This window comes from Mytilus californianus, unplaced genomic scaffold (genome assembly GCF_021869535.1).
Source record: "Mytilus californianus isolate M0D057914Y unplaced genomic scaffold, xbMytCali1.0.p SCAF_6, whole genome shotgun sequence".
Taxonomy (NCBI): domain Eukaryota; kingdom Metazoa; phylum Mollusca; class Bivalvia; order Mytilida; family Mytilidae; genus Mytilus; species Mytilus californianus.
In genome coordinates, this window is record NW_026262712.1 from 13,162,837 (window position 1) to 13,190,393 (window position 27,557).

General features: G+C 32.8%; 1 protein-coding gene across 1 annotated transcript; it reads right to left on the minus strand.

Annotated features, from left to right (window-relative positions):
* LOC127705541 (uncharacterized) lies at positions 1 to 26,215 on the minus strand. Its single transcript, XM_052209866.1, has 7 exons — positions 25,815 to 26,215; positions 24,519 to 24,625; positions 15,912 to 17,174; positions 12,707 to 12,740; positions 8,950 to 9,227; positions 7,105 to 7,147; positions 1 to 314 (listed from the first exon to the last, which is right to left on the minus strand). Exons 1-7 carry the CDS (start codon positions 26,077 to 26,079, stop codon positions 31 to 33), a joined length of 2,274 nt encoding a protein of 757 aa, XP_052065826.1. The 5' UTR covers positions 26,080 to 26,215; the 3' UTR covers positions 1 to 30.
* Between the last annotated feature and the right edge of the window lie 1,342 nt (positions 26,216 to 27,557).

The window sequence follows — 27,557 nt, forward strand, 5'->3', positions numbered from 1 at the left end:
ATGGTTTTTATTATCATCTTGTTGAACTGTTTAAAATGATATTTCCCGCAGGCAATCGATTTTGCCAATTCTTTGTAAAACTTTAATCAGTTCTTTAATTGTTGGCTTTGGAAATTTTGTCTGGCTCCAAACTCGTAATATTTCTTTATTCTGATGTAACAGCTTACAGCTGTGATCGTTCTGAATTCCTTCAATCTCAGCGCTCTGCAATCCAAGTTCTACTCCAAGCTGTATGCCGCTATTTCCTATATGATTGGACAGCTCCTGTAATGTAGTGATCGTAGGTGTTTTGTTCGCTTGATCTTCTAGAATACCTGAAAGTAAGGGTACACTTCATGATAATTTCATTCACATCCATATATTGGATATTTCAAATCATATAAATACTGTACTCCGGGGAAAAAGTAATTTATCATAAAAAATGAAGGCATCAGTTTATAAATATCACGTGACCGAAGCGCTGTTCTGATTGTACCTTCATCGTGAACGTCCAAAAGCCGAATATTTAAAATACATAAATCGAAACTATTAGAAAGCTGTTTGACAAAAAAGGACATACAAATCATAGCAAAAACTCATTTAAGGTTAATTTTCCTAAATAAACGTCACATTGATTTACAGTACATATTTAACATTCTCTCCCAGATTGATCAAAATTCTAGTATTTATTAAACTGTAAGATACCAATTTGGTAAGTGCTGATTATTAAACCTAAGTGTCCCGTTCAAGCACATCTGCATGTTATGCTGCCAAATAGTTTGGTTATACTAAAATTGAAGCATAGAAAGACAAAAAGGTCAAATAAATACCTAGATTTTGATTATTTTTATCAAATCAAATCATTACATAACTGCTGTATTTCATTTTACCAGTAGAAAATGTGTTGTACAATTGTATTCTGATTAGGTTGTTACCTAACAGAGGAGCATTGTTTAATAAAAAGAAATCCCAAGATTTTCAGAAAACATAACTTAAATGATCACTACATTTGTATTACAGTTAAGGTAAGGTTTGCGTACACAGGGAGATAACTCGAATTCAAATAATTGAAAAAAGGAGGGACCCGCCATTTTGAATTGCTTTGATTAACCAATGTTCGATAACTACAATATTATCGAAAATAAAACAACACCTACCTCAAAATCGCCGTTTTGATGTAATTTTATCAAAATTAGAATTGTACAAGTAACGTTATGACCTTCAGTTTGTTAGTTTTCATTTATATGACGTCACGTTAAGCCAAAACGTCTTTGTGCAAAAACCATTCATAAAATTTCGCGGAATTTTATTTTATTTCATAAATGTACATTTTTATGCCCCCGCCGTAGCAAACGGTTTTGAGTTTTATCCTTGTCTGTTTGTACGTCCAACCGAATGTACTTATCAAAGTGTACGTCCGTTTTTACAAAATTGGTTTCCGTTCTCTAACTTAAGTTTGCCTCAACCAACTGATATATAAAACTTATGCACAATGCTCTTTACCACAAAAACACAGAATAAATTTGAATTTTGATGTCGTCACTTTTACAGTTCTAGATTTATGAGGGGTCGGACAGGGTATACCTTTCTCCTTTCTCCTTTCTCCCGTCCCCTTTCTCTTGTAGCCGTAAAACCTAAAAAAAACTAATGTATGGGAAGCTCATTTCAATAGAAATCGATCTAATATCTTGTGTTTTTATGGCTAGTCCCCGTCTTGTCCTTTCACAAGATAGAAGTGTTGTTTATTCTTCAAGAACCTCGATAACTTTTTCCCTGACTGTTAAGCTGTCTCTTTCATTGAATTTGTAAGTCTGATGCACGCCGTTTCCGATTTTTCATAAAGTATAAATACAAATTATAGAAACGCAGAATTGAGTGAAAAACGGCACATTTTTGTGATACTTTTAGTCAACTTCGTTTAAAATGGTTGGAATTTACATAATGCGCCATGTGTTTTACTTATAGAGGATGCATATATATATTCTCAGATATTTTTATTGCATAATTTTTACGAATGACAGAATGTTGAACTTGGGTCTTTTCAAATGTACAGTTTGCAAGGTTTATCCGCAAATACGCACACAACCCACACTTTTACATCATTCGAAATATATGCCATTTTATCAATCACTTTTACAACTGACGGAATGTTTCTTATCGTAATTTCTTTTATGGATGCATTAAAAATATGTCTTTCAGACACAACTATTGTATTGTGTAGTCCTGAACATGCCTGAAGTATTTGCCACCGGACATTTAACAACCTCTAATCAAACAAACTTATATGCATATCAGTCAACTTTGAATCAATTTATCTAAAAACAAGGATGGTAACATGTGTCTCTACACATGCACGGACTCACTATAAAATCCGGGAAATTGTTAGTTTTCAGTCTTTCTCTATATATATAAGAGATCATAATGAAGTAGTGACGACGCTTGGAGTATTTTTATGAGGTCGTTTTCTCAATTTTTCGTTTCTGTTCTCTACCTTTAGTTTGCTTCAACCAAATGTTATAAAATTTATACGTAATGCTTTATAATGTTTTATGTTTATGCAAGAGGGGCATCATCAGTGTCCCATGGACACATTCCCCATTTATTCTAAGCTCTTACGTATTATTTCTTTTTGTAATGCATTAGAATCGGAATTACATTACTGTGGTTGAAGAGTAGTCACAATCAATTTTGATTTGACGGTCGCAAATTTCCGTTTTACGGTCTCCCCTACGCGTCGACAGTAAAACTGCATTTGCGAACATCAAATCGCCAATTGACGGTGGAGACTCCTCAACTACAGTGCCGTTACTCCTGTGAACTTCATTGAACTGATTTTAATTTATTGAAAGTATGTAGAAGATTTTCATATCACAGGTCTACATAACTACATTTCTTATTTTAAATATGAACAATACATATACGGCTGGTCATTTTTATTCCCAGGCCATCGTCTGTTTCGTCTTTCATCATGTATAGGAGCATGTAGTTTGTTTGTTTGGTCAAAGACCCCAAATCTGAACATCATGTGTAACAATTGGACAAATCATGCTAGTAATCTATCTTTCTCCTGCAAGGCTTTCCCCTGCTTCGTCATAAATATTTGAATAACATTTGTTGATGTCTAGATTTAAACTAATGGAATAAACACGGCTGCTGTAAATGACTTTACTAGTCAAAACTGATGTCTTTTCATCCAATTGCTGCATAGAAACAGTTTACCAAACATGGGGAAATAAAGCTATTTTCATTACTTTTAATGGCAATTTGAATGCTTTCCTAAGATTCAAAATATTACAGTTTGAAGCACTGAAAGAATATAAGTGTTTCCTTCAAAATCAGAGTCTTGTACATGTATTAATACACAAGTATGACCAAATTTAAACACCTCCCCTTCCGACTGATAGTTGTGGGCATAAAAGTTAAGGGACGACATCAAAAGTTCAATGTAGGATAAAAAAAAAACTTAATTCACAGTTTGTTCACTGACCCCCCCCCCCCCCTCCCTCCTCTTAACTTAATTTGGAAAAAAAATGATTGACCAATATGGATATATGTAAAATCGATATCAAATTAACAAAACTTGCAGCAACTTTTATCCCTCCCCCCAAACTACTTGAATTAAGTTTTTTTTTCCCAAAGTGTAACAAGACAAAATGATTCTTTGTAAAAAGATGCTATTAAAGATGACTTTCTTCTTTGGAGATCAACAAAAAAAAATATTTTTGTGTTTTACAGAAATGACAAGATGAACACATAACGCCCATTTCCGTAAAAACGAGTTCGGGGACATACCAATTTTATTAGCTCATTATAATGCAAATAGTTAAATCCTTAAGTTCACAGTTTTTTTACAAAAACGGTGGACCCGGAAAAGGGATATTTTTGGCTTTTTGTTGCCATGGCAACGGGTTTTTTTTAACCCAAAAATAAAAAAATCTTGTTTTTAGGAACTTTTTTATGATTTTTTTAATTAAAATTTATTATTAATGAATGGACCACAATTATTTATACATGTTTTATTCAGTTTTATTTTTTTATAGTCACTCGCATACATTATTATTTCAGAAGAATTCAAATACAATTTTCCCTAAAAAACGTCAATAATCGGAATTTTGAGCTTTTCACCTGAAAAAACAGGACGGGCGATGTTCGATTTTTTTTTCATTAAATGATTGGGTACTCCTCCCTGAACAAAATGATGTATCATATTGGTATAATATCACTAAGAAAAAAATCCAGATTTCCTGCAAACCTTACCTTAATCACTATCATTTACACTACACACCAATACAAATCTGAAATGGACAGTATTTGCACTCGACTTTACTGATTTTTACTCGACTATTCTGAATTTGTTCGTAAATTTTACACGATATTTCGTGACTCTAGTCTGACAATTAACTGTTTGAACTCGTAATCGACCAGTTCGTAACCATTTTTTAAAAGTCGGAATCATACTCGACCTAAGTCTGAACCATGCTCGACCAATTCTAAAACCTAACCCGACCAACTAATAAAATCTATCGACCTATCCTCAATCTCTCTCTTATTTTTTATCTATTTAGTCTCAGTTTTTCAAACGTTGTTTCCTTTGAAAGGAAATTTGAACAACAGGTATTTGATAAGAAAGTGATTTGTTGGATAAGAAAAATCAATGTTAGAATTAGTGTTTTTTTTTTTTTTTTTGTTAGATAATTTATTGTTCAAAATTTATTAAGTAGAGGTTCATTGGTCAAGTAAGGTTCAGACTACAGTCGAGTATTGTTCAGACTTTCAAGTCATATGGTCGAGTGTAAAACATTGAAAACAGGATGATAACTGGCTAAGTACAGGTCGAGAATGGGTTAAGATCGTTTAAGCCTGGTCGAGTATGATTTCTGACTTATCGGTATGAGTAAAAGCAGGGTCGAATACAAGTTCGAACTGTTTGGCATGTTTCGTATGGTAAGGACAACAGTCAAGTAATATCAAGAAAAAAATTCAAACCAATTTAGAATGGTCGGATAAAAAACAGTACATTCGAGTACAAAAAGTGCCCATTTTAGACTTTTGCTGGTTTGTAGTGTTATTGATTGTTCACCAGTATCACAACAAAGGTCAAATACAAAGCTTCTGTGCTTCTACATTATTACCGTTTGTGTCATAAGCCTTTCTGTTACTGGTATTACCTGTTTACGCCCTTGGTTTTCTTATATTCGGCTTTTGAGTGTTCTTGCTGACGGTAAATCTAGATAGGAGCTTCGGATGCATGCAATTATGAACTGTACTGTTCATTTTGTTTCCTCTGATTGTTGACTACTATGTTTGTTTGTTTTTCTTTCTTTTTTTTTATTTTTTATGTATTTTTAAGACATTATTTGTTTAAATAGGACAAAACTAAATAGCTCATCAGTACAACAACGAATACGGCAATCAAACAACGTGTCAAATTGTTAAGTGAGATATCAGCTTATTATGTTATCATTAAAGAAATCACATAATGATAAATTATATAATTTAAAGTAACGCCTCCCCATAGTTACAGGCTGGTTTACAATGCAAATAAACTCATCATAAATATCAGAATTACAATAACGTATTTCAGACAAACATTTTGTCTCCATGAGACTCACCAGCGAGGCTCTTATAAAAAAGGTCAATAAGTCCAAATCATGTATGAAGTCAAAGAGCCAAAATTCCGAACGGATTTGTCAAATACAACAATTCAACTTTCATAGTATGCTATGTATTACGAATCAAAATAGTATTGAACTTAAATACAAATTAATTGCATTTGAATGTTACACATATAGCCCTTGCAATTGGTCGTTTCCACGAATACGTAGAAGATTATTATTAATATTATTATTTAGAGAACATGATGTCCGTAAATAAACAAATGGTCAAACCACTTTGTTTGTTAAGGTAGCTAGGATGTCTCCTCCATCTTGAATTGTAAAACAGAAGACCACATTGGTCCACATCTTTAACGAAATGTGCAAATTGGGAGAATAGGACATTATTCATTAGAAGGACTTTTTATATTAACATAATTAATACGGATCATATTTTACGGATGTATTTTCATAAACAACATATTTCTATTTGTTCATTTTTCCGATTTACATATAACTGGTTTTGATGTTGATGACCAGGAAATACACATTTTGTGAGAAATAAATATATCAAAGAAATCAATCAAGGTACAGGACCTTGTCTAGAAACGAAAAAAATCTACAGTGGATACATCTATTTGTTTCGTCGAATGAAGATTTTTGTTGCTTTTTTGATTTTTTTCCCTTTCCTTTGAATACCACTTCAAATACCTTGATTTTCATAATTTTACACATGCAAAATGTATTTAATCAATTCTTACAGCACAAAGGCATGCATAAAGGGAAGTACAATGGCTCGATAGCACAATAATTGCAAATTAGATAAATCACACTGTATTTTCTCAATAATATTTTTACATTGTGGTGTACTACATTAGGGACAAATTATATCAAAATAATAGTAAATTCTTCATCTATGACTCAAAATATGGACCATTTCATATTGAAAAGGTTATGAATTTCGTTTGACAGTTTATACATACAAACTGTTTAACATTTTCAGTTGAACTCAATTTTTACTTTACATTAACATTAGTTGCCCTTTTTTCACAATGTGAATTCGTTCCTCTACATGAGTCAAAACACATGAAGAAATAAATTTGTACTTTACCTTAACATTTATTGCCCAATTTTTTCACAATGTGCTTTCATCCCTCTACATGAGGGTTAAAGCATGAAGAAATAAGTTCGGAAGATGAGTAAAACATATCTGAAAGTAATACTCTGCCAACGCTAGGGACTATATTTTTAGGTAACGGTTAATAGAGGTGATATATGTTGAGTCAGGCCCACCATCAATGTTATACCTATGTTAAAATTATCATATTCTGTTTAGAATGAAGTTGCATGAATAAAAACCTATTTTATCTAACTGATTGTGAGTCTAATTGAGATAATTCCTTTGAAATCGTCTTTTCGCTAGTTGTTTACCTGGCTGTCGAATTCTTAATGAGCTATTATGTAATGATTCACAAATTTGTCCTATATGTGCTAAAAAAAATACACGATATGAAAATAATTTAACACTTACCAAACCTCTTCAGTACGTCATCTACATTTACATCTCTAAACACCTGAAATTAAAGGAGCGAATTTAGATATCAATTAAAAATAAACTGTTCAAATACATGTTCTATGAATAACATGAACAAACAACACGCATACAAATATATAAGCTGTTGAGAGGTATGTAATTCAAAAAATATAAGTCGTTCTCTTGAAGAAAAAAATCACATGATAGATTTTAAATCACATAGAAACAAATTTGAACATTATAATCATGTTACATTGTATATCTAGTATAGTATGAAGAACAAACAAGCACATAATACAAGTAGATACAGTCGTGTTTTTTAACAAGACGCACACTCGAAAGAAAAAATTCATCGATATTCACCGCCTCGGAGGGCTCGTTGTAGCGCGCTCGCATTGAGTGTGAGAGATTGTGGGTTCGAACTTTGGCCGGGTCAAACAAAAGAATCGTAGATTGGTATTTGCTGTTTCTCTGCAAAGCCTGCAACATTTACGAGTAAGAGGAAAGACGGGTCGGATCGGAGTCGGAATAATGTGTCCATGAAGGGTGACATGTCACTATAACGTGATAAACTAGCACGTAAAATATCTGGCTCAAGATGTCAGTCAAGACTAAAGCAGGTCCATATTTCATATCACACAATCATATGCTCGTTCATAAAATGTATTTAATTTGACACTGGATGTTAAACAGCCATCCATCCCTCATCGAGATTCAAAGTCATTTGTACCATGCTCCTCTGCACCATAATACCTTTGCGTTATGTCAATCGACATGAATCACTCAAACAAATAATCTATATGAAACGATAGGTTTCGTACGTTAAATCAGAAAGCCAGAACTCAAATGTATTTATATATGAAGGTTCAACGAAGCTATTTAACTTTGTGTGTATAAACCATACTGTCTCGTCTGTTTCAAGCCAAGCTTTGTAATCGAGTGGTAGTAGAAGGTAGCTTTCTGCCATCAAGTTTGCGCCTTTGATAGCTTTCTATGGAGTTTCAGTTTTGCTCATTATTGAAGGCATTAGCGCGATCTGAAATTGTTTTTGTCCCTGTCTTTTGGTCTTTATATTTGTATAATTTTCGCATTTTCAATCATATCACATATCTTTACCGCTATGCATTGGTTGCACACTGTGTTAAAAAAAAAGAAGATTTGTTATGATTGACAATGAGACAACTCTGCACAAGAGACTGACATTAACAACTATAGATCATCGTACGGCCTTCAATAATGAGCAAAGGCCAAACCGCATAGTCAGCTATAAAAGGCCCCGAAATGACAAAATTCATGTAAAACAATTCAAACGAGAAAACTAACGGCCTAATGTATGTACAAAATAATGAACGAAAATCAAACGTGTTACATAGCAACAAACGACAACCACTGAATTACAGGCTCCTGACTTGGGACAGGCACATACATAATGTGGCGGGGTTAAACTAATTAGATGGCGACAATACATCCCCTCACCTGGGACAGTGGTGTAACAGTACAAAATCAGAACTAAAAAGATCATTTGAAAAAGGCTTAACTCATCAGATGGTTACAAATAGAAATACTTCTAACACAAATACTGAGTAGACGTGGAAGGGTACTAATACATCAGCACAACAGAAATACACTAATTATAGATCTGAGAGTACTCGCAGTTACTGACAGCTAGATCAAAGCCGATAACAACTAATGAAAGAAATCATGCATCTGAGACTAGAATATCAATAAGTACACCCCCAACATCCATTGGATTTAGTGTAAAAAACATGACTTTAAGTCAATATTCATCTATATTATATTTAGTTGTAAATGAGATGATACATAGCTTACGATTATTCATACCTCACACAGTAAGTGTTTGTCAGTTTCATCAAACGCATCTTGAATTGTCGTGAACGACGAATCAGTCACACTTCCCTTCCATCTTAACATGGCTGTATATTTGAAATCATTTTCATGAAAAGCAGAGGGAGCAAATTTGTCTTGCACATCATTCAAGACTTTAGCGTCTAATCCAAGTCTTATCAACAATTCGCGACAATCTTTTACTTCAAGACTAGAAGCCAGTCGTCTTAGGTGTTTGTTTGATGGAGATTGTTCTATTTCCAGTCTGCCTAACCCTCTTGACAAATTAAAGACAAAACATTATATAAGAGGCTTTATAATTTATGTCTATTCAATTATCAAACCAAAATGAATACAGTTGTTCCTGTATAGAATTATTCTTGTTAAAACAATTGGAAATCAAAGTTAAACCCAAAATAACAAATTCTAGATTTTAGTAAGAGATAAGAGAAACACATACCTTACCTTCTCACCCGGTTACTCTCATTGTCGATTTTTTGTTTATCGTCTTTATAAATTTAGGATTTGAAGACCGTTAATTTATTGTTACTATTAAGTTAGTATGTTTGAACATATGCTGAATTATTCACAACTAGAAATATTAATCAGTTGAATGTATATGGGACTGCCGGACATATTTAATTAGTATACTGATTCAATAAGTGCGAATTAGAAAACAAAACCAAATCATTGAAGATAACAGGCTAATAGTATCATAAGCTAGACACATTTTCCATACACCACTGCACTTATCTATTAAACATGTATGGTAAAAATTAAAACAACACGTTATACATTGCTTGCGTAAGAAGCTATTTTCTTGATTTACCTTCATCAGGAAGGCTCAAAGCAGAATATTTGAAAGTAAATAATATATCAAAACCGAAAAAGTTGAAGAGCAATATGACTAAAAAAGGACCTGGAAAGTCAGTAATATTTATACTCTGGATGTACTTTTCTTTACTCGGGATGTACTGTTTGTACTCAGGTACAAAGTATAGACGATTAATCAACAGTGACACTTTTTTTTCATACTGTTTGAGAGTTCCATTATCATGATTATGTTCTTTTTTTTTTACATTGAAAATTAGGTACGTCATATAGCTTAGCAATTTCAGCCTAAACTAGGTTCATACGTTTTGATGATATAAATGTACAGTTACTAAATGTGTCTAGGCATTTATATAGATAAAGAGTGTTTCAATTTTATCTATTATTGAAAATGATGTACCTGTATTGGAAATCTACGGAAGCGTATTAGCGCCACACAATTTGTTTTTTATAATTTTCTTCTTATCTTTGCGATATAACGCAAATCTTTGCGAAATAACTCAAACCTTTGCGTTATAACGCAAACCTTAGCGATATAACGCAAACCTTTGCGAAATAAGGCAAACCTTTGCAAAATAACGCAAACCTTTGCGTTATAAGGCAAACATCTTGATTTCAATTATTCATTAAGTTTTGTATATATGTCCGTCTGTCGTTAAATTTCTGTTGTGATTTAGTTAGGAAAAGAACCATAAATACAAGGACAAAGTCATTATAATAAATATGCATAGGAATCAGAAAAGTATATAATTTAACAAGAAAATAGAAATGTTATAGGCATATTTTAAAATTTTGATTTAGGAAAATAAGAGCAAAAATAATGTCATACAATTGTAAAACTGTCAAGTCAAATAGACAAAATGATTCTTCTGCTGTAAAATGAATTATTAAATAAGAATTTGTTTTTTAAATTTTGATGTAAGAAATCGTTTTTTAAAATCTCAGAATATGATAAAAATTCTTTGGTAAAAAGTCATGAAATATTCAATCTAGTGTGGTAATTTGGTAGCAATTTAAATAGAGAGAACATAATTTTCTTAATAAAACATCTTCATTTTATTCATTTATTGCAAAAGGGTAGTTAACCAACCTTTCACAATCCTCAAACGAGATCTTAGTTTGGAAGTATATTTATATTCGGCTATAGCTATATTAGCAGGGTTGTTTTTTTTTCTTCGGTATAACTTTAATTTACTCAATTTTCATTGTAATATATGTACATGTATTATCATGTATAACATTTGGGGGGGGGGGGGGGACTTTAAAGTTCGATGTGATTCAATGCTCCGTGTTGAAGACCGTACTTTGACCTATAATGGTTTACTTTTACAAGTTATGACTTAGATGGAAAGTTTTCTCATCGTCACTCATACCACATCTTCTTATATCTATTATCCTGCTCATTATTTGTTAAATAGTAAAGCATTTTACTTTGCAATGAGTACAAAGAAGATATATTTTAATATATGCAGCCTCCTCAATTAATAACTGCTGCTTCCTTCGAATCTTAAATAACAAATAAGATAAAACAAATGTTTGCGCTATATCGCAAAGGTTTGCGTTATGTCGCAAAGGTTTGCGTTATATCGCAAAGGTTTGCGTTATTTCGCAAATGTTTGCGTTATAACGCAAAAGGTTTGCGTTATTTCGCAAAGGTTTACGTTATAACGCAAACGTAGGAAGAAATATCAAAAAAAAGTTGTGTGGCGCTAATACGCTTCCGTAGAAATCACTAGTCAAATGAAATTTGTTACTTGATAGTAGGATACAGTTACAATCAGTGTCAGTTTTAATAAGAAAGCCATTTCTTTTTCATGTTTTGTTTACAATTGTTTAACTATATATGAAATGATGAAATTAGCAGTGTATCTTTAGTTGTATTGTTTTACATATAATTAGATCGATACAAGCGTAAAGTTAATTAAATAGGATAGGGTCAACACATTTTGTTATCGAATAGTATATACTAATATAGGATATAAGTAATATTGGTATCCCAAGAAGAATTTGTGCAATCAAAGGGAAACAATTAAACGTAACATAAATAACGTAATTGGTCATTACAAATGCAAACGATATAGTATGACGCATCTTCAGTACATACCAGCAGGTAAAGTAAGTTAACCTTGCTCTCAATACCTGTAACATTTTATAATATGATATGATAATGTTAATGTACTTGTTTGAAATTATCATTACGTTGAACTCAAATAATTTGTATGCATCAATGTTTATTGGAAGTTTGTTTATCAACTTTTATAAATTCACAACTTGAAATAACAAAGACAAAGGGTTGCTAAATCAAAACACTAGTTAAATCCCGCAGCACTAATTAGAATTATGTGTTTTTTTTTTATTATTTCAAAACCGTGTGACGCAGATGCTACGCCGTGGAGGACTTTGTGAAGAACATAAGATAAAAGGAACGTGTCTGTCCCAAGTCAGGAATCTCGTCAATGGTTGGCGTGTGTCATATTATGAAACAAAATTGTTGGAGAAAATTAAGTTGATGACAGATCTTTGACCCATTTCTGTAGTTTAATTACAAATTTGCAAATTTTCGTAGTTTATACAATAAAATACATATGTCAAAGCAAGTATTAGAAAGTAAACTAATATTAAGTAAATTTTTCGTTCAGTCTTCTGTTGTAGTTTCAGCTTATAAGACAATAAAAAAGGTTACAAATCTGATTAAACCCCGTTTCAGACAAGGTCTACGTTTCTAATTATAAATAAGTTACCTTCAGATGGAACGGTAAAGGGCTTCCACATCATCTTGAATGTTTGCTTCAACAATTGACAACTTCGTTAAATATACACAACTATTGTTTACTAATATACCTATACTTTCGTGTATGCACAGTTTACACTTGAAACTAACTAAAATTGAAAGCAACATCTATTGTTAGTATAAACCACATACCTTTGCAAGATGCGTCACACTTTTCACGAGGCATCTACAAGACAAAATATACAAATAGTCAAATGTATTAAAAAAATCAAAGTGATTTTGAAAATGTAAAACGATAGGTGCATGTACAGTTCACCTGAGATTTGAAATAATCAAAACTATAAACAAACGGTATACGTATAAAACTATATACAAATAGTAAACGTATGAAACCATAGTTGTTAGCATATGTAACAGAAACTCTAACATTCAAACAGAACACAAATACGATGCAAGCACCGACGATACAGACAAGCGCGATATGATTACGGGAAATTGATGTAAAATGCACAGTGTACATTGCAAGCACGTTGAGTTTTGTGCGTTTCACGGAAGATGAACGCACGATGAGGGATAAACGTTACATTGACGATGTTCACGTACTGATTAAACTAGTCATCAACCTAAATCTTAAAAAACAAATCAATTTAAATCAAACCAGTATTAACTGAACTCTAAGACGTATAAATTTTAACATGTTAAATCTTGGAGTTACTGACAACAATACATGGATCTAACTGTAAAATTAATCCAGTGTCACCAAAGCTCTAAATGTCGGTCATAGTAACTTTATTACTGTTGAAACGTATTCTATGATATCTACGTATTTGTAGAAGTGTGAACTATGTGATGTACTGCACAGGGTTTCGGATAAATGACGTGAGCTACTCAGTGTTTCAGACGGATACATTATATGAACTGCTGAAGATTTTTGATAAATGACACGAACGCAAGAGTTTACCAAATTGGAAGGGACGGACGGTAGGAAAAGGGTTATATATATATTAGAAAAACAAAGGATATGGTGTATTCATCCATGACAAAAAATCAGTACATGCATAGCAAAAAAAAAAAACACACACAAAAAGCAAAGGAACAGCGCTTTTATTGCTGTTCTTCATTTCAAAGTCACATTGAGGCCTTCATTCAACACGGAGCAAAAATACTCTCACCTCACTGCAAGCTTAAGACGGCCCCTAGCACCGGCTTGAGCGGAATTCTTTGCAAAAATAATTTGGATAGACTTTGTAAGATGTAACACCACCTAATCGGGCTCGGTCAAAAAAGAACAAACTTGAAAGTAGTACATATTTAAAACAAAATAGTTCCTACGAGTAGGTGTAAATCCTAAATTATGTAACATATATTTTAGTGATAAGGGTATCATATGAAAGGTGAAGGACTGGTGATCCTTGTAGAACACACAATTTACTGATAATTTTGAATAATACATAAATGTATGAATTAATTCTAAAATTGAGGGCATATAGCATGTTTCTCAGATATGAAGTGCCTGGTTAGGTGTATCCAAAATTTCGGTAACCAGTGCAGTAAGGTCTGATGTATAAGTTTGTTCTCAATCGTGGTTGGGTTTTACAAACCTTACAAGACGTTTGTTAGGGCTACACTTCTTTATTGTTGTATATGATGTGTACAATTTATTGATAATGTTTTGCTTAAGTTGAAATGACGTTCGGTCGATCTTGTCATACATAAAAAGAAATGATGCTTGTTGTACGTTGCCCTCTCTGTTTCATCTTTATTCTCGACCACGAGTATGGATGAACATTTATATAAACATTGTCCTTCAGTCTAACCGTTCCGATTTGGTTTCTTTTGGTCAATTTGTACGTATAGTACATATTTTAGTGACAAATCATTAAAGTCTAAAATTTCAAGATTTAAGTCGATAATCCGAAGATTAACTTTGAACATATCAGTCAGAATCTTCAAGAAGAACTTCGTTTATTCGGAGATTAATGTTGATAAATCTGGGATTTAAGGATATAATATCAAGATTAATGTTGACGCTATCCAGAAACCATCAAGATTAAAGTCGATAACCGTAGACTAAAGTTTAAAGTGTTTAGATTTAAATCGATACTTCACTGATTGTAAATTGATTTTATCATGACTAAGGTTCGCAATTGCAAGATAAAAGTCCACATAAAAAACAAATTAATAAAAAATGACCCTAATCGGCTTTTGTAATTGTATCTGTCAAAAAGGAGACAACATGTGACTCATAATCGAGGATCATTTATAATCATATTTATTAGAAGTTAAGTTGAACAACAATTTGACAACAAACGAAATGCACGTTTTAGAAAAATCTCCCAATAGAAATGATCCAATTCTCGTACGTGAATAATAAGAGCATGTCCAATGAAATCTTAAAACCTGTTTTGTTAAATGTTTTGCATCATTTATTTTACAAGAGGTCCGTCACTATTGATTAAAGATGGGGTTAGGAGTTACCCTTTCCAATATTGACCGGTTTTGTCCTTTTTGGGTTGATCAGCTATTCAGTTTTTTAATAAATTTAAATTTTCAAACATTTTGGCCTCAAACATCATTGAAGAGACATTAATTGTCGAAATGTAGATCTGGTGCTGTACAATTGATAGCATTTATATTATTTTAATTGTCCCTTTCATACTAGGACCTTAGTAATATAACGAGATCAAATAATCAGAAAGGCATATCACTTTAGACATATTTATTGTTAGTCTTTTAGATCACAATACAAAATAAATTCTCTCTAAGTTAATTGGTACAGGAAGACAAGTAAATGGTTTGGATAAAATTAAAAACATGATATTCATTATCTGCGGCTTTAAAGAGTCATGTTATACAACCAGGAACTAATAGATATATAAGTCCTAGTGTAACTATATACAAGTTTACAGAAAAAAACGCATAATGAGCGAATATTCGTTCGTGTTGCCCAGTATATTTCGCCTCTCTTTTCCAAGGAAGACACACGGATTTCATCCACAATAAACGGTTATTAGTTAACGGAAAACGCCCACAGGCAAAACGAACTATTCTTAATGAACGCATTTTCGATAAAAAAAAAAACAACAAAGCGATGAATTTTTAAATTACGTACGTTACATTGAATGAACAATGACTGAACGGGTTATGTAATAACCAGAGCGTAAAATGCAAAACAGAAGCACGGATAATGGTCAGTTTGAAATGTAATGTACAGTGTCTGTAATAAAAAAAAACTGAATGTTCTTTAATCATTATTTTTGTTTAGGCAGATGGTGACGTTAAATGGATAACATTGTCGTGCAATGTCGTACGTCAGCTTTATTGCATTTGTTTTCGGAATAAGTTCAACATCTCATAATAACATAACAAAAAGGCAAAAGTTAGATGTTTATCTTACCTTTTCTGAAAACCATAATTTTAAACAGCTGACATCGTGATGTACGTGGTGTTCTGAACATTGCCATTTTGCTGCTGTTGGTATTTTGTCATGAGGAAAAAAACATGAAGTTTTTTTGCAATGAACTCCAAACTCTATTTCAAATGGCATGACAATATGTAAATCCGATCTTTGATTTGTGGCAAATGACTCTGCTGAAAGAGTTGAGTAAAATTCTGAAATTCTGTGAATAGCTGCAGTCAGACATTCTTGGACCGAAGTTGCAATTGTTGGGACAATGTTTTCTTTCTTGTCTGCATGGATAAGTGACACAACCACTCTATTTTCTATAACCTGCACTGCCACATCATGTCTGTCGTCTACTTTCACAACTGCTAAATCGCTGAAAAGCATTCGTTTCTTGTTTTTATAATGTTTCACTCCCCACATGTCTACAAAAGAAGCAATAAATCTGTATGGAAAGGCTGGCGGTATTACTTTCTTAGTGAATTTGTAAGACAGCAAGATTGAAGTTCCAGTCTTACAACATTTTTTCAGGTACTTCGTATTGTTTGGCCTTGTAATCATTGATGGAACAATGAATTTGGAAACTTCATGAAGTGAAGTGTTCAAATCTTCTGTGATCCTTCTTTCAGCAACTAGTATATCAAGATGAACCAAAACTTCAATGATGAAATCTTTATATGACAGAATATGCTTAAAATTCTGTTGGTTCCACAGGACATCAATGTCGTCACGACTGAGCGATCCTGTTTTCTGCATGGTATGGAAAATACTTTGAAATTGTTTCCCTTTTGGCCAAAATTGCTTCTCTGTTACAATAGATCTTAGAACTTCCACCAAGTATGCTGGTGTAATGATTACAAAATCTCGAAGATTGGCTACGTCAAAGTAGAGTAATTTACCCAGGGAATGTTGTACTTTAAGGAAAGTTTCCAACTGTTTATCTGTCAATACCATCGGCTCATTTTGAGAATTAAACATCTGTATTTTTTGTTTTGTCAAGATGTTAACACCTTTCTCTGATTTCTGGGCTAGATGTAATTCTAATGGGACCCAGGCTGTTGGCATGTTTTCACCCCATCGCGGATGCTCTTTAGCTCTATCCATCAAACGTTGACGTAATGCTTGGATCTCGGGATCAGCTTCGTTCATAGCATTGACGAAAATCAGTGGTTTGAATTCAAGATGTTTGAGCCCTGCGTGTGATTGAAATATGTCTTGAATGACTGTCATCAATTTCTGTTTGTGTTGCTCAGTATTCTGAAAAAATGTACGGTGAAAGTAAAAATCAACATTCTTTTCACAGTTACTTTGTTATACTACATCCAATCGTGAAAGGTAGAACATCAAAGAAAATAATGCAACACATTATCATGATTCATTAATCTGTGATGTTCCCAAAGATTTTATGAGTTTCCGCAAGTGTGAGCATATTTGCAAAAGCAAACAGGGACAAACATATATAGAGGAACCAAAAACATAATTAGCTCTATCGCATACAACAGTTGGGGAGATTAATATATATTTATCCGTGTTTGAATTCCGTAGGAAAAAGTCAACATTTCCTGAACAAGTAATATGCTTGATGTCTTAGTGAAAACGATTACCAATAAACAATTACCTTAGACAATTTTCAATTTTTAAGTTTTACATTGCATTTCTCATTTGATAAGTTACACTCGTTCATATTGGCATGATACAGACTTTGTTAACAGGGATGTGCTATTGACACAAACAATGCTCCATCAAAATTATGAGGAAGAACGACTGAAATTGACTCTGTATAAGGTTAATGGTGAACCACAACATCGGTTAAGCTTCACGGTGGGTATTCGTCTTCACACACTGGCGAAAAGGTTTTGCGGTCTAAGTTCTTGAGGTACCGGACAAGTTGTCTAAATTAACCGATTGTCCTATTCCCTATTGTGACATTATGATTGAAGTGAATTCGAACAGACGTGTGATGCGTTTTTCGTTTCAAGTTTTATTTTGATTAGCATTTCTGTATAGATTTATGAGATTTAAACATCCGTTGCATATTGTTGCCTGCTAATTCGCCCTTTATAGCTTCTATAAACAGTTCATACTGTCACACTTTTAAGATCTTTAAAGATGCGTCTAATTTGGACCGTAGCAAATGTTAATTCGTTAAAATATTGTGTTGTAGTTCAGGTAGATACAGCCATTTCAATTGATAGTTTATAGTATGTCTTTTAATGTTGTAATATTACACTACTGTTTCAGGTTAGGGTGAAGGTTGGCGCCTGTTAAAACATCATTTAAACCCGCTGCATCTGTATGCACCTGTCCAAAGTCAGGAGCCTCTTGTAAAGTGGTTGTCGTTTGTTGGTGTGGTTCATAGGTGTTTCTCGTTTTTTATATAGATTAGACCATTGGTTTTTCTGTTTGGATTGTTAGCCATTTAAGGCGATATAATTTGTATATAGGAATGTTCAAGAAATTTCCATTTCTTACTTTGAGCTAGAAAACAAGTTTGGTGACATGTTTTCTTTTTCTTTTCTTAAAGCATATTATAAAACCTATTATCGCATATTTGATCTCAAAATGCTATCTCATAGAATTCCTTTTATATTCACAAAACAGTATTTTCCATGAATATTGTATTCAAATTTAAGCAAATTGTGTTCGACTAGTAGTTTGAAAAATAGAAGGTTACACATACTCTTTTTTTTTTACATTTTAGGAACAAAACATAGTAAAATCTAAATTTTGGCAAAATATAAAAACACTCTATCTGAGGACATTGGACTGATGATCCATCTTAAACGATGTATTAAATTCCTCTACCAAATAGAAATATACCAGCATAGAGGAAAATCAAAAAAGTATTCAGAACATGTGATTTGTGCACTGATACTGAAACCATACGCATTTGTTACAATGTATATACATTTAATAGGGGTAATTATGGGTAAATTTAACCGTATTTGGCACGGCATTTTGGAATTTTCGGTTATTAATGCTTGCGACACACGAAGAGCAGGATCTGCTTACCCTTCTGGGACACTTGAGATAACCTCGTTTTTTGTTGTTGGGGTTCATGTTGCTCTGTCCTTTGTGTTCTTATTGTGCTTCACATAGTATTGTTTGACTATTGGACTTTTTCGTTTTTTGTTTTTTGTTTTTCTTTTTTTTGGCGAAGGCGTTGTCAGTTTATTTTCGACTTATGAATTTATATGCCCCTTTGGTATCTTTCGCCTCTCTTTTTTTTATAACTTCGATTTTAATTTGGCTTTGCAACAGTTTATATTTGATGAAGACATAATCTTTTAATCAGTTTAATTGAAGTCTGGAGCTGGCATGTCAGTGACTGCTAGTAGTCCTTTGTTAATTTATGTATCATATTCATTTTGCTTTGTTTCTTTTGATACTTATTCTCATATCGGACTCGGACTTCTTTTTAACTGAGTTTTAATGTTCGTATTTCTGTGTGTTTGTTTATTCTACGTTGGCTAGAGGTATAGGGGAGGATTGAGATCTCACAAAACATGTTAAACCCCGCCTAATTTTTAAGACGTCCAAAGTCAGGAGCCTCTGGCCTTTGTTAGTCTTGTATGTTTTTTAGTTCATTTATATGTTTTTGAATTTAGTATGACGTCCATTTTCACTGAACTAGTTTGCGGGATTTTCTCGCTGTGTTGAAGACCCATTGGTTACCTTCGGTTGTTTTCTGCTCTTTGGTCGGGTTGTTGTCTCTTTGAAATATTCCCCATTTTCATTCTCAATTTTATGACAATGCCATGGCAAAAAAAAAAAACAATACGAAAAATGGAAAAAAGAAAAAAGAAAGAAAAAAAACTGTACACAAAACACATAACAAAACACTACACAAAACTAGATATTGAGCAACACTAACCCCCATCAAAAAACGGGGGTGATATCAGTTATTCCGGAAGGGTAGGCAGATCATGTTCCACATGTGGCACCCGTCGTGTTGCTCATGTAAGTACAAACCCGGGGAAAACAGGACTGGATTACGGTTAGGACAAATGGTATATACCCGTCATGATAGCATCCGTTAAATTTTCGAAGGAATTAATTTTACTTGATCACCTGGAACTCTTGGTTTAATAGCTTTTTTTTTATGAAGCAATCCTAATATTTCGTTTATTATAAAACCTTTCCAAGCGAATATTTACATGAAATACAGTTTACAAAACATATGATTCGAAGATTCACATAGAAAAATGTTAGGCACTCAGGCACTCAAGGTACATCACTTTCACAAATTACCACAAACAGATTTCATTACATTCCGTATTAAAAAAATCAAGCAACAGTGTCCAATACTGTGCACACACATAAAAAAAAAAACCAACCACGCATAGTGTCCAATACTATGCGGACAAAAACCACGCAACAGTGTCCAATATTGTGCAAAAAAAAAAAAAAAAAAAAAAAAAAAAAAAAAAAAAACACGCATCAGTGTTCAATACTGAGCGGACAAAAACCACGCAACAGTGGGCAATACTGTGCGGACAAAATATCAAAACTAAATTTAAATGAATATTTATATAGCACAATTTTCTATGAATCTATAAAGGTCCTCCCTAGATCTGCCCAGAATAAGAAAAATATAAAACTAATATACCTATCATCTCCAAATATTCTCCAACTGACCTAAATAATCTCCAAATATTCTCCAACTGACCTAAATAATCTCTAAATATTCTCCAACTGACCTAAATAATCTCCAAATATTCTCCAACTGACCTAAATAATCTCCAAATATTCTCCAACTGACCTAAATAATCTCCAAATATTCTCCAACTGACCTAAATAATCTATTCTCCAACTGACCTAAATAATCTCTAAATATTCTCCAACTGACCTAAATAATCTCCAAATATTCTCCAACTGACCTAAATAATCTCCAAATATTCTCCAACTGACCTAAATAATCTCCAAATATTCTCCAACTGACCTAAATAATCTCTAAATATTCTCCAACTGACCTAAATAATCTCTAAATATTCTCCAACTGACCTAAATAATCTCCAAATATTCTCCAACTGACCTAAATAATCTCCAAATATTCTCCAACTGACCTAAATAATCTCCAAATATTCTCCAACTGACCTAAATAATCTTCAAATATTCTCCAACTGACCTAAATAATCTCCAAATATTCTCCAACTGACCTAAATAATCTCCAAATATTCTCCAACTGACCTAAATAATCTTCAAATATTCTCCAACTCTGTGTTTACAAAAATAAAACATATACATCATATAAAAGTATTTACTGCGTGACCTAGAGAACATGCTATGCTAATCTCTTATAGCAGGATAGCTATTTGACTTAATGACTTTAACCGACGATAACCAACACTTTAATATGACAAAGTTAACTACAGTGGAAGATAAAATAACACTATAACATTCCTTCCCCTCTAAATGATGACAGACCCAGTCATAGAACTCTACTTCTATCATTTCTATTTTAACTAAATAAAACAAAATGCAACTACTACTATCATTTACACACACATTAAACTTCAACACTAATTATTCACTATCTCTACAATGAAGACAAATGGCTCAGTACATATCAATAAGGACCCATTTAAAACACAATGAAACTGTTTAACAGTAAATGTGTTTGCTGACATAAAATGAAACTCAGATATTGTAGTAATGATAAGGCAATCAAATCACTTACTAAATAAAATAAATTAAATGTTCAAATAAAATCCAACAATAACACCATTATAAATTGTCTGCACTTGTAAATCTTTAATTTTCATATTTTTGAATGTTCATTGACTTCACTAACGATATTTATAGCCAAGGCGGAAAAGTCTATTTCTTCTAGATTCAATCCGTTTGAATAATGAATACGGTTTTCACGTACTGTTTCTGTCACCCCAGTGGAATAAGAAAAGTCTCTTCGCGTTACTGCGATGATAATAGTTGTAATTGTTTCATCTACAATATCCCGAGAAGAACTACACATATCATCAGATATCAAAGTATCTGTTATAGAAATAATGCCATTTCCAGAGTTGTCTTCGTTGTCTTCTGATTAATTTGCATCATCCGCAGCTAGCTTGAATTCATGAGAAATATCATAAAACGTTTTGTCCAAATTATCTAAATTTTCCTCTTCATCTATGAAAATTTCATTGTCCGAAACATCATTGTATAAAATTGGATAAAATGTTGTATAAGGATCTTCCGGTAATGGTTCCACCTCAAGCTCTGTATTGGAATTTTATATTACACTGTCAATATAAAAACTTGGCACATTGGAGTACACTTTTTGTGCACTGATATCCTTAAATTCCAATTCATCTTCTGAAATGACGGAATAATCACATACATGAATAGGGTTCCATCTTTCTTTTCGTTTGTCCTCTGCAGAAATACATGCGGCTTCTACCTCGTTCGCTTTTTCTTGTGTGGCCCATCATTACGTACTTGAATAATCGAAACAAAATTATTTGATGAAACACTTACACGTCAGAAATATTCACATTCGAAAGTAGCACTATCTGGTTACCGATGTGTTTTAATATTTAAAGCCACTATTTGTTCATGTTGGATCCCACTTCTGACACCAAAAATGCCATGGCGGTCGAGTATCATAAAACTTTCAGGTCAGGCCGGGTACATTGAAATAACGGACAATTTGACGACAGATAATCCAGTGATGCGTAGTCTTGTTGTTAAATGAAAAATATACTAGTAAATCGACAAATCTTTCGTTTATTATAAATCCTTTCCAAGGGAATATTTACATAATATACAGTTTACAAAATATATGATTCGAAGATTCACATAGCAAAAAGGTTAGGCACTCAGGCACTCTTGGTACATCATTTTCACAAGTTACCACAAACGGATTTCATTTAATTCCGTATAAACAAATTAAGCAACAGTGACCAATACTGTGCACACACAAAAGAAACCACGCATAGTGTTCATTACTATGCGGACAAAAAACCACGCAACAGTGTCCAATACTGTGCAGACAAAAACCACGCATCAATGTCAAATACTGAGCGGACAAAAACCACGCAACAGTGTCCAATACTGTGCTGACAAAACATCAAAACTAAATACAAATGAATAGTAGTATAGCACAACTTTCTATGAATCTATAAAGGTCCTCCCTAGATCTGCCCAGAATAAGAAAAAACTTAACCTTATATACCTATCATCTCCAAATATTCTCCAACTGACTTAAATAATCTCCAAATATTCTCCAACTCTTTGTTAACAAAAATAAAACATATACATCATGTAAAAGTATTTACTACGTGACCTCGAGAACATGCTATGCTAATCACTTATAGCAGGATATAGCCTTTTGACTTAATGACTTTAACCGACGATAACAAAAACTTTAATGTGACAAAATTAAAATTAACTAAAAATTAAAGATTAAAAAACACTCTAACAGGGGGACCAAACTGAATAATTATGAAAACAAAACTATTATTTTTGAAAATTGGATAAGAAGTAACTTGATATTTGTCAATGATATTATAGACGAAACAAGTGATATATCTCAACATTTTATCTTGCAAAAATTAGTCTGTAACAATAATTTGATAGCAGAAACAAATATTTTGAAAAAAACCATCCCAAAAGACTGCTTTCAGATGTTAAAGTCTAAAAGTTCAATTAAGAGTATTTTGTATATTCCTAGACATACATTGATTTTGAAAGGTAATTTCATCGAGTCTTCAAGTTTTTCAACAAGCATATTATACAAGTCAATTTGTTAAGGTACAATTCAACCCTCAATTGGTGTTAGCAAATGGATGCATATTTTACAAATTAATGAGAACCTTACTATTAATCAGGTATATGTTCTATGTTTCATTATTTAAAAGAGAATAAGTAGAAAATATATTGATGGAAACTTTTACAAGTCCTTCAACAATGAGCAAAGTTCATAGTCGCATTAAAAAACGAAATGACAAATGTAAAACAATCAAACGAGAAAACAAACGGCCTAATTTATGTACAAAATAATGAACGAAAAACAAATACAAATATGTTACACAGCAACAAAGGATACCACTGAATTACAGTCTCCTGACTTGGGACAGGTATATACAGAATGTGGCAGGGTTAAACTCGTTTTAAGGCGCGAACCCTCCCTCATCCTGCGACAGTGGTGCAACAGTACAACATAAGAACAAACAATAAAAATCAGTTGAAAAAAACTCATCAGATGGATACAATTAGAAATAAACCTAACAAAAACACAGAGTGAACATGGACGGGTACTTATACATCCACACAACAGAAAGACACTAAGTACAGATCTGAGAGTACCCGCATTTACTGATAGCAAGTTCAAAGCCAATAACAACTAATCATGCATCTTAAACTAAAATATCAAACTGTACACATCCAACATCCAATGTGTATGTTTGTACAATGAATGACTAAGGATAATATTTCTGCAACCAAATATGACAAACTCAAGTGTAAATCATTCATAATAATTATAGTAAAATATCATTAAAAATAGTATACTGATAATTTGGTACGCGAGACTTGTTAAACTTGAAACGCAACAAGTCACACAATTATTGCTTTAATTCAATATTCAAAAAAATACATTACCTTACGGATCTTGTCTTTATGTGTTGCAACGAACACAATTCTTGGAAATCCATCATCTGAACGCTTGCAGTATGTCAGGATTGAGTTCACCCAGTGCAGAAGGTAAACTGAAAAGAAAATTATAAACATAAACAAACTATAGTTAAATACAATAACACATAACTTAGTGTCAGATTCAGGGTTAAATATATGATAGATGTACATGAGACACTGGACATACAGTAAAATAATTTCAACCTTAATGAGAAGATCCCTTATATTTGTCTTTAGAATATCAAGTAAATAAATAAGTTCAACGGGAAGGTGTCTATACATGTATAACATAGGCATGCATGAAATATGAATATATCACTTTTATGCTGTTAAACATCCACTCATCATCGCTGTTCATTTTGTATCTGCTATGCCGACAGTTAATCATTTACAAATAATAATTGCAACTTTATCAGCTACACACATTTGAAATCCAAAGGAGGTATGGATACCTGAATGCGTGAGAAGGTATATGAATAATGTAGACATACAAAGAAAAATCAAATCCACTAGGTAAACTTTGCCAACATCTATCAATGGAGAACTTAAGGAAAGTGTGTTATAAATCATGTCACTTTAGTAATTTACACGTTATATATAGCTTACGTCCATTGACACCCAAGACGTCACAACAGAAACGGATATCATAAAAAAAATGGAAGATACCAAAGTTACAATCAAAATTCATAAAACGAAAGGAAACCGACAACACTTATACAAAGAAAACGGAAAAACGAACAAAAGATTATGAACAGTGTAGAAAGCTAAAGACTGAACATTTGTAAATAAACCTCATTTTGTTAAACAAGTTGATTTGCTTTTTTTATGCCTTAATGAGCCGAATCAACTTTTAATTTCGCTGTTTTCTTTGTTGGTCCTTTGTAAACGGTTTTCAAAATGTTTACCTTTAATAAGGTACACGAACAAAATTGGGGATAATCTCAGAATAAGCAGTTATGTTTCACATTGCAATCGGAACATATCTTCGGTCATTTGTGATACATATATTCCATAACAGGCAACCAATTCATTATGGCGTCCATAAAACGTGTGAAGGGAAAATTTCAACTTTACCACTCGAAACACATGGTTTAAAAGCTTCCAAGTAAGCCACATGCCTAAGACATATTTCCAGAGGTTTACTAACATCGATGATCTATGAAATATTTCTAGAGGTTTACTAACACCCTTTTGTTTATCTATGTGATATTTGTGGATATATTTATTTACAGCAGTATTTTATTTGAATGAAATTAACCTCACCTGCGATGGTTGGTTTGCCGAAATGTCCTGGTACAAATGATAAATCGGGCATATGTTTATGCAGATTAAGGCTACCATTAAACACCAACACAAATATTCCTCTGCTCGTGATGAAGAGTTGATGAGTCATGTAGTAATCTTTCTGCCCTCCAAAATCCCAGATATCAATAGGGATAATATTCTGCTTATACTTCCCTTCTCGTATAGAGCTGATTACCATTTCACGAAGTTTGTCATGCGACAATTCATTGGCCACTTCTTTCATTAACTTTTCTTTGATTTTTTCTCTTACAGGTTTATTACTTTTACTTCTTTCTTTCTTTGGATATAAAGCAGTACCGGAATCGGACTTCGTCGCGAGATCAAAATAGTCATTCGGTGTATGTAATACCTGTAATCTTTGCATTCTTATTCCCGCAACAGAATCATTAGACTTATTTGTTTCTAAAGCGACTTCAACTGCTATGCTACCTACTTTTGGCATATCCGTTGAAGCAATAGAGTTTGCTTCATCAACAGCTGGTGAATACATTTCTTCAAAGATCAAATCTGACGATCTGCTTTGTTTAGGTTGAACTTCTGACGTAATGCCTTCTTTTGGGAGATGATCTGATGTACTGCTTTCTTTTGAAAGAATTTCTGACGGACTGTGTTCTAATTCATCTACAGCGGACGTTCTACTTTCTTCAGGAAATAACCCTGATGTATTGGTTGCTGCATCACAAATACCAAAAGCATGGCTTTCTGTATCAGCTACGATTTTTTTACTTTTTCTTTTCAAAGGTATACTTTGTTTTGCATTTGGTTCATCTAATGCGTTTTTACCGGATACAGTTTGAACACTTATTTCTGCTGAAATTACAGTTTGCAACTTAGATTCGTCACCAGTATCACAGATGTGGCATTTTTCCTCGGAAAGACAAGCTGTAAAAATGTAATCGTGAGCATCACAGCTGTCTCTTGGATAACTTTCTGAAATGCGTTCTTCATGCACGTTACTTTGAGCAAAGTTTTCTAAAAGTTTAACTTCTACATGGCCGCTGCTTTTAGTAACTTCACTCCCATGGAGGTTTTTCTCTGACTCATCTAAGTGTGTTGTCTGGTTTCTTGTGTCTAAATATTCAGGTGTTGACAAAGTCATCATCATGCTCACCAGTATTTCTTGAACAGCTTTACCTTAAGAGTAAAATGTGACTGTATAAATACTATTGTTAGTATTGAGTTGAGGATAAAACATAAGAAAATAGTAAAGACCTATTTGTTATAATTTATTAATATATATCTGCACTATCAAATTGACTAAATCTTGAAAATGTTTAACATTTCAATTATTAGTTCAGCTCCATATCAACATGAACAAATTTTATACTAGTACTTGCCACTCGCTGATCATAATTTTATACAAAGCCATTTGTTTAAACAGTGTATCATCACTCTGATGATTACATACATGACAACATAAGACACATGGGGCAATTGGCATATGTTTTCATTGATTAAGTCAGATAATTATTTATTTGGATTGCCATTCCAGTTTTTCTGTGTGATGTTTGTTCTCTTCAATTTCACATATTAAGACAAACTCAGATATCACATTATACATAATGTTACATATCAGTTTTGGCTGAAACCAATGTTTGTTAGTGCATTGTTCATTTTATTGAGATTGATAAATTGTTTGTGAAAACAACGAATGAAGATGAGATAAGAGTTACACGAAAAAATAAAATTGGTTACAAATAC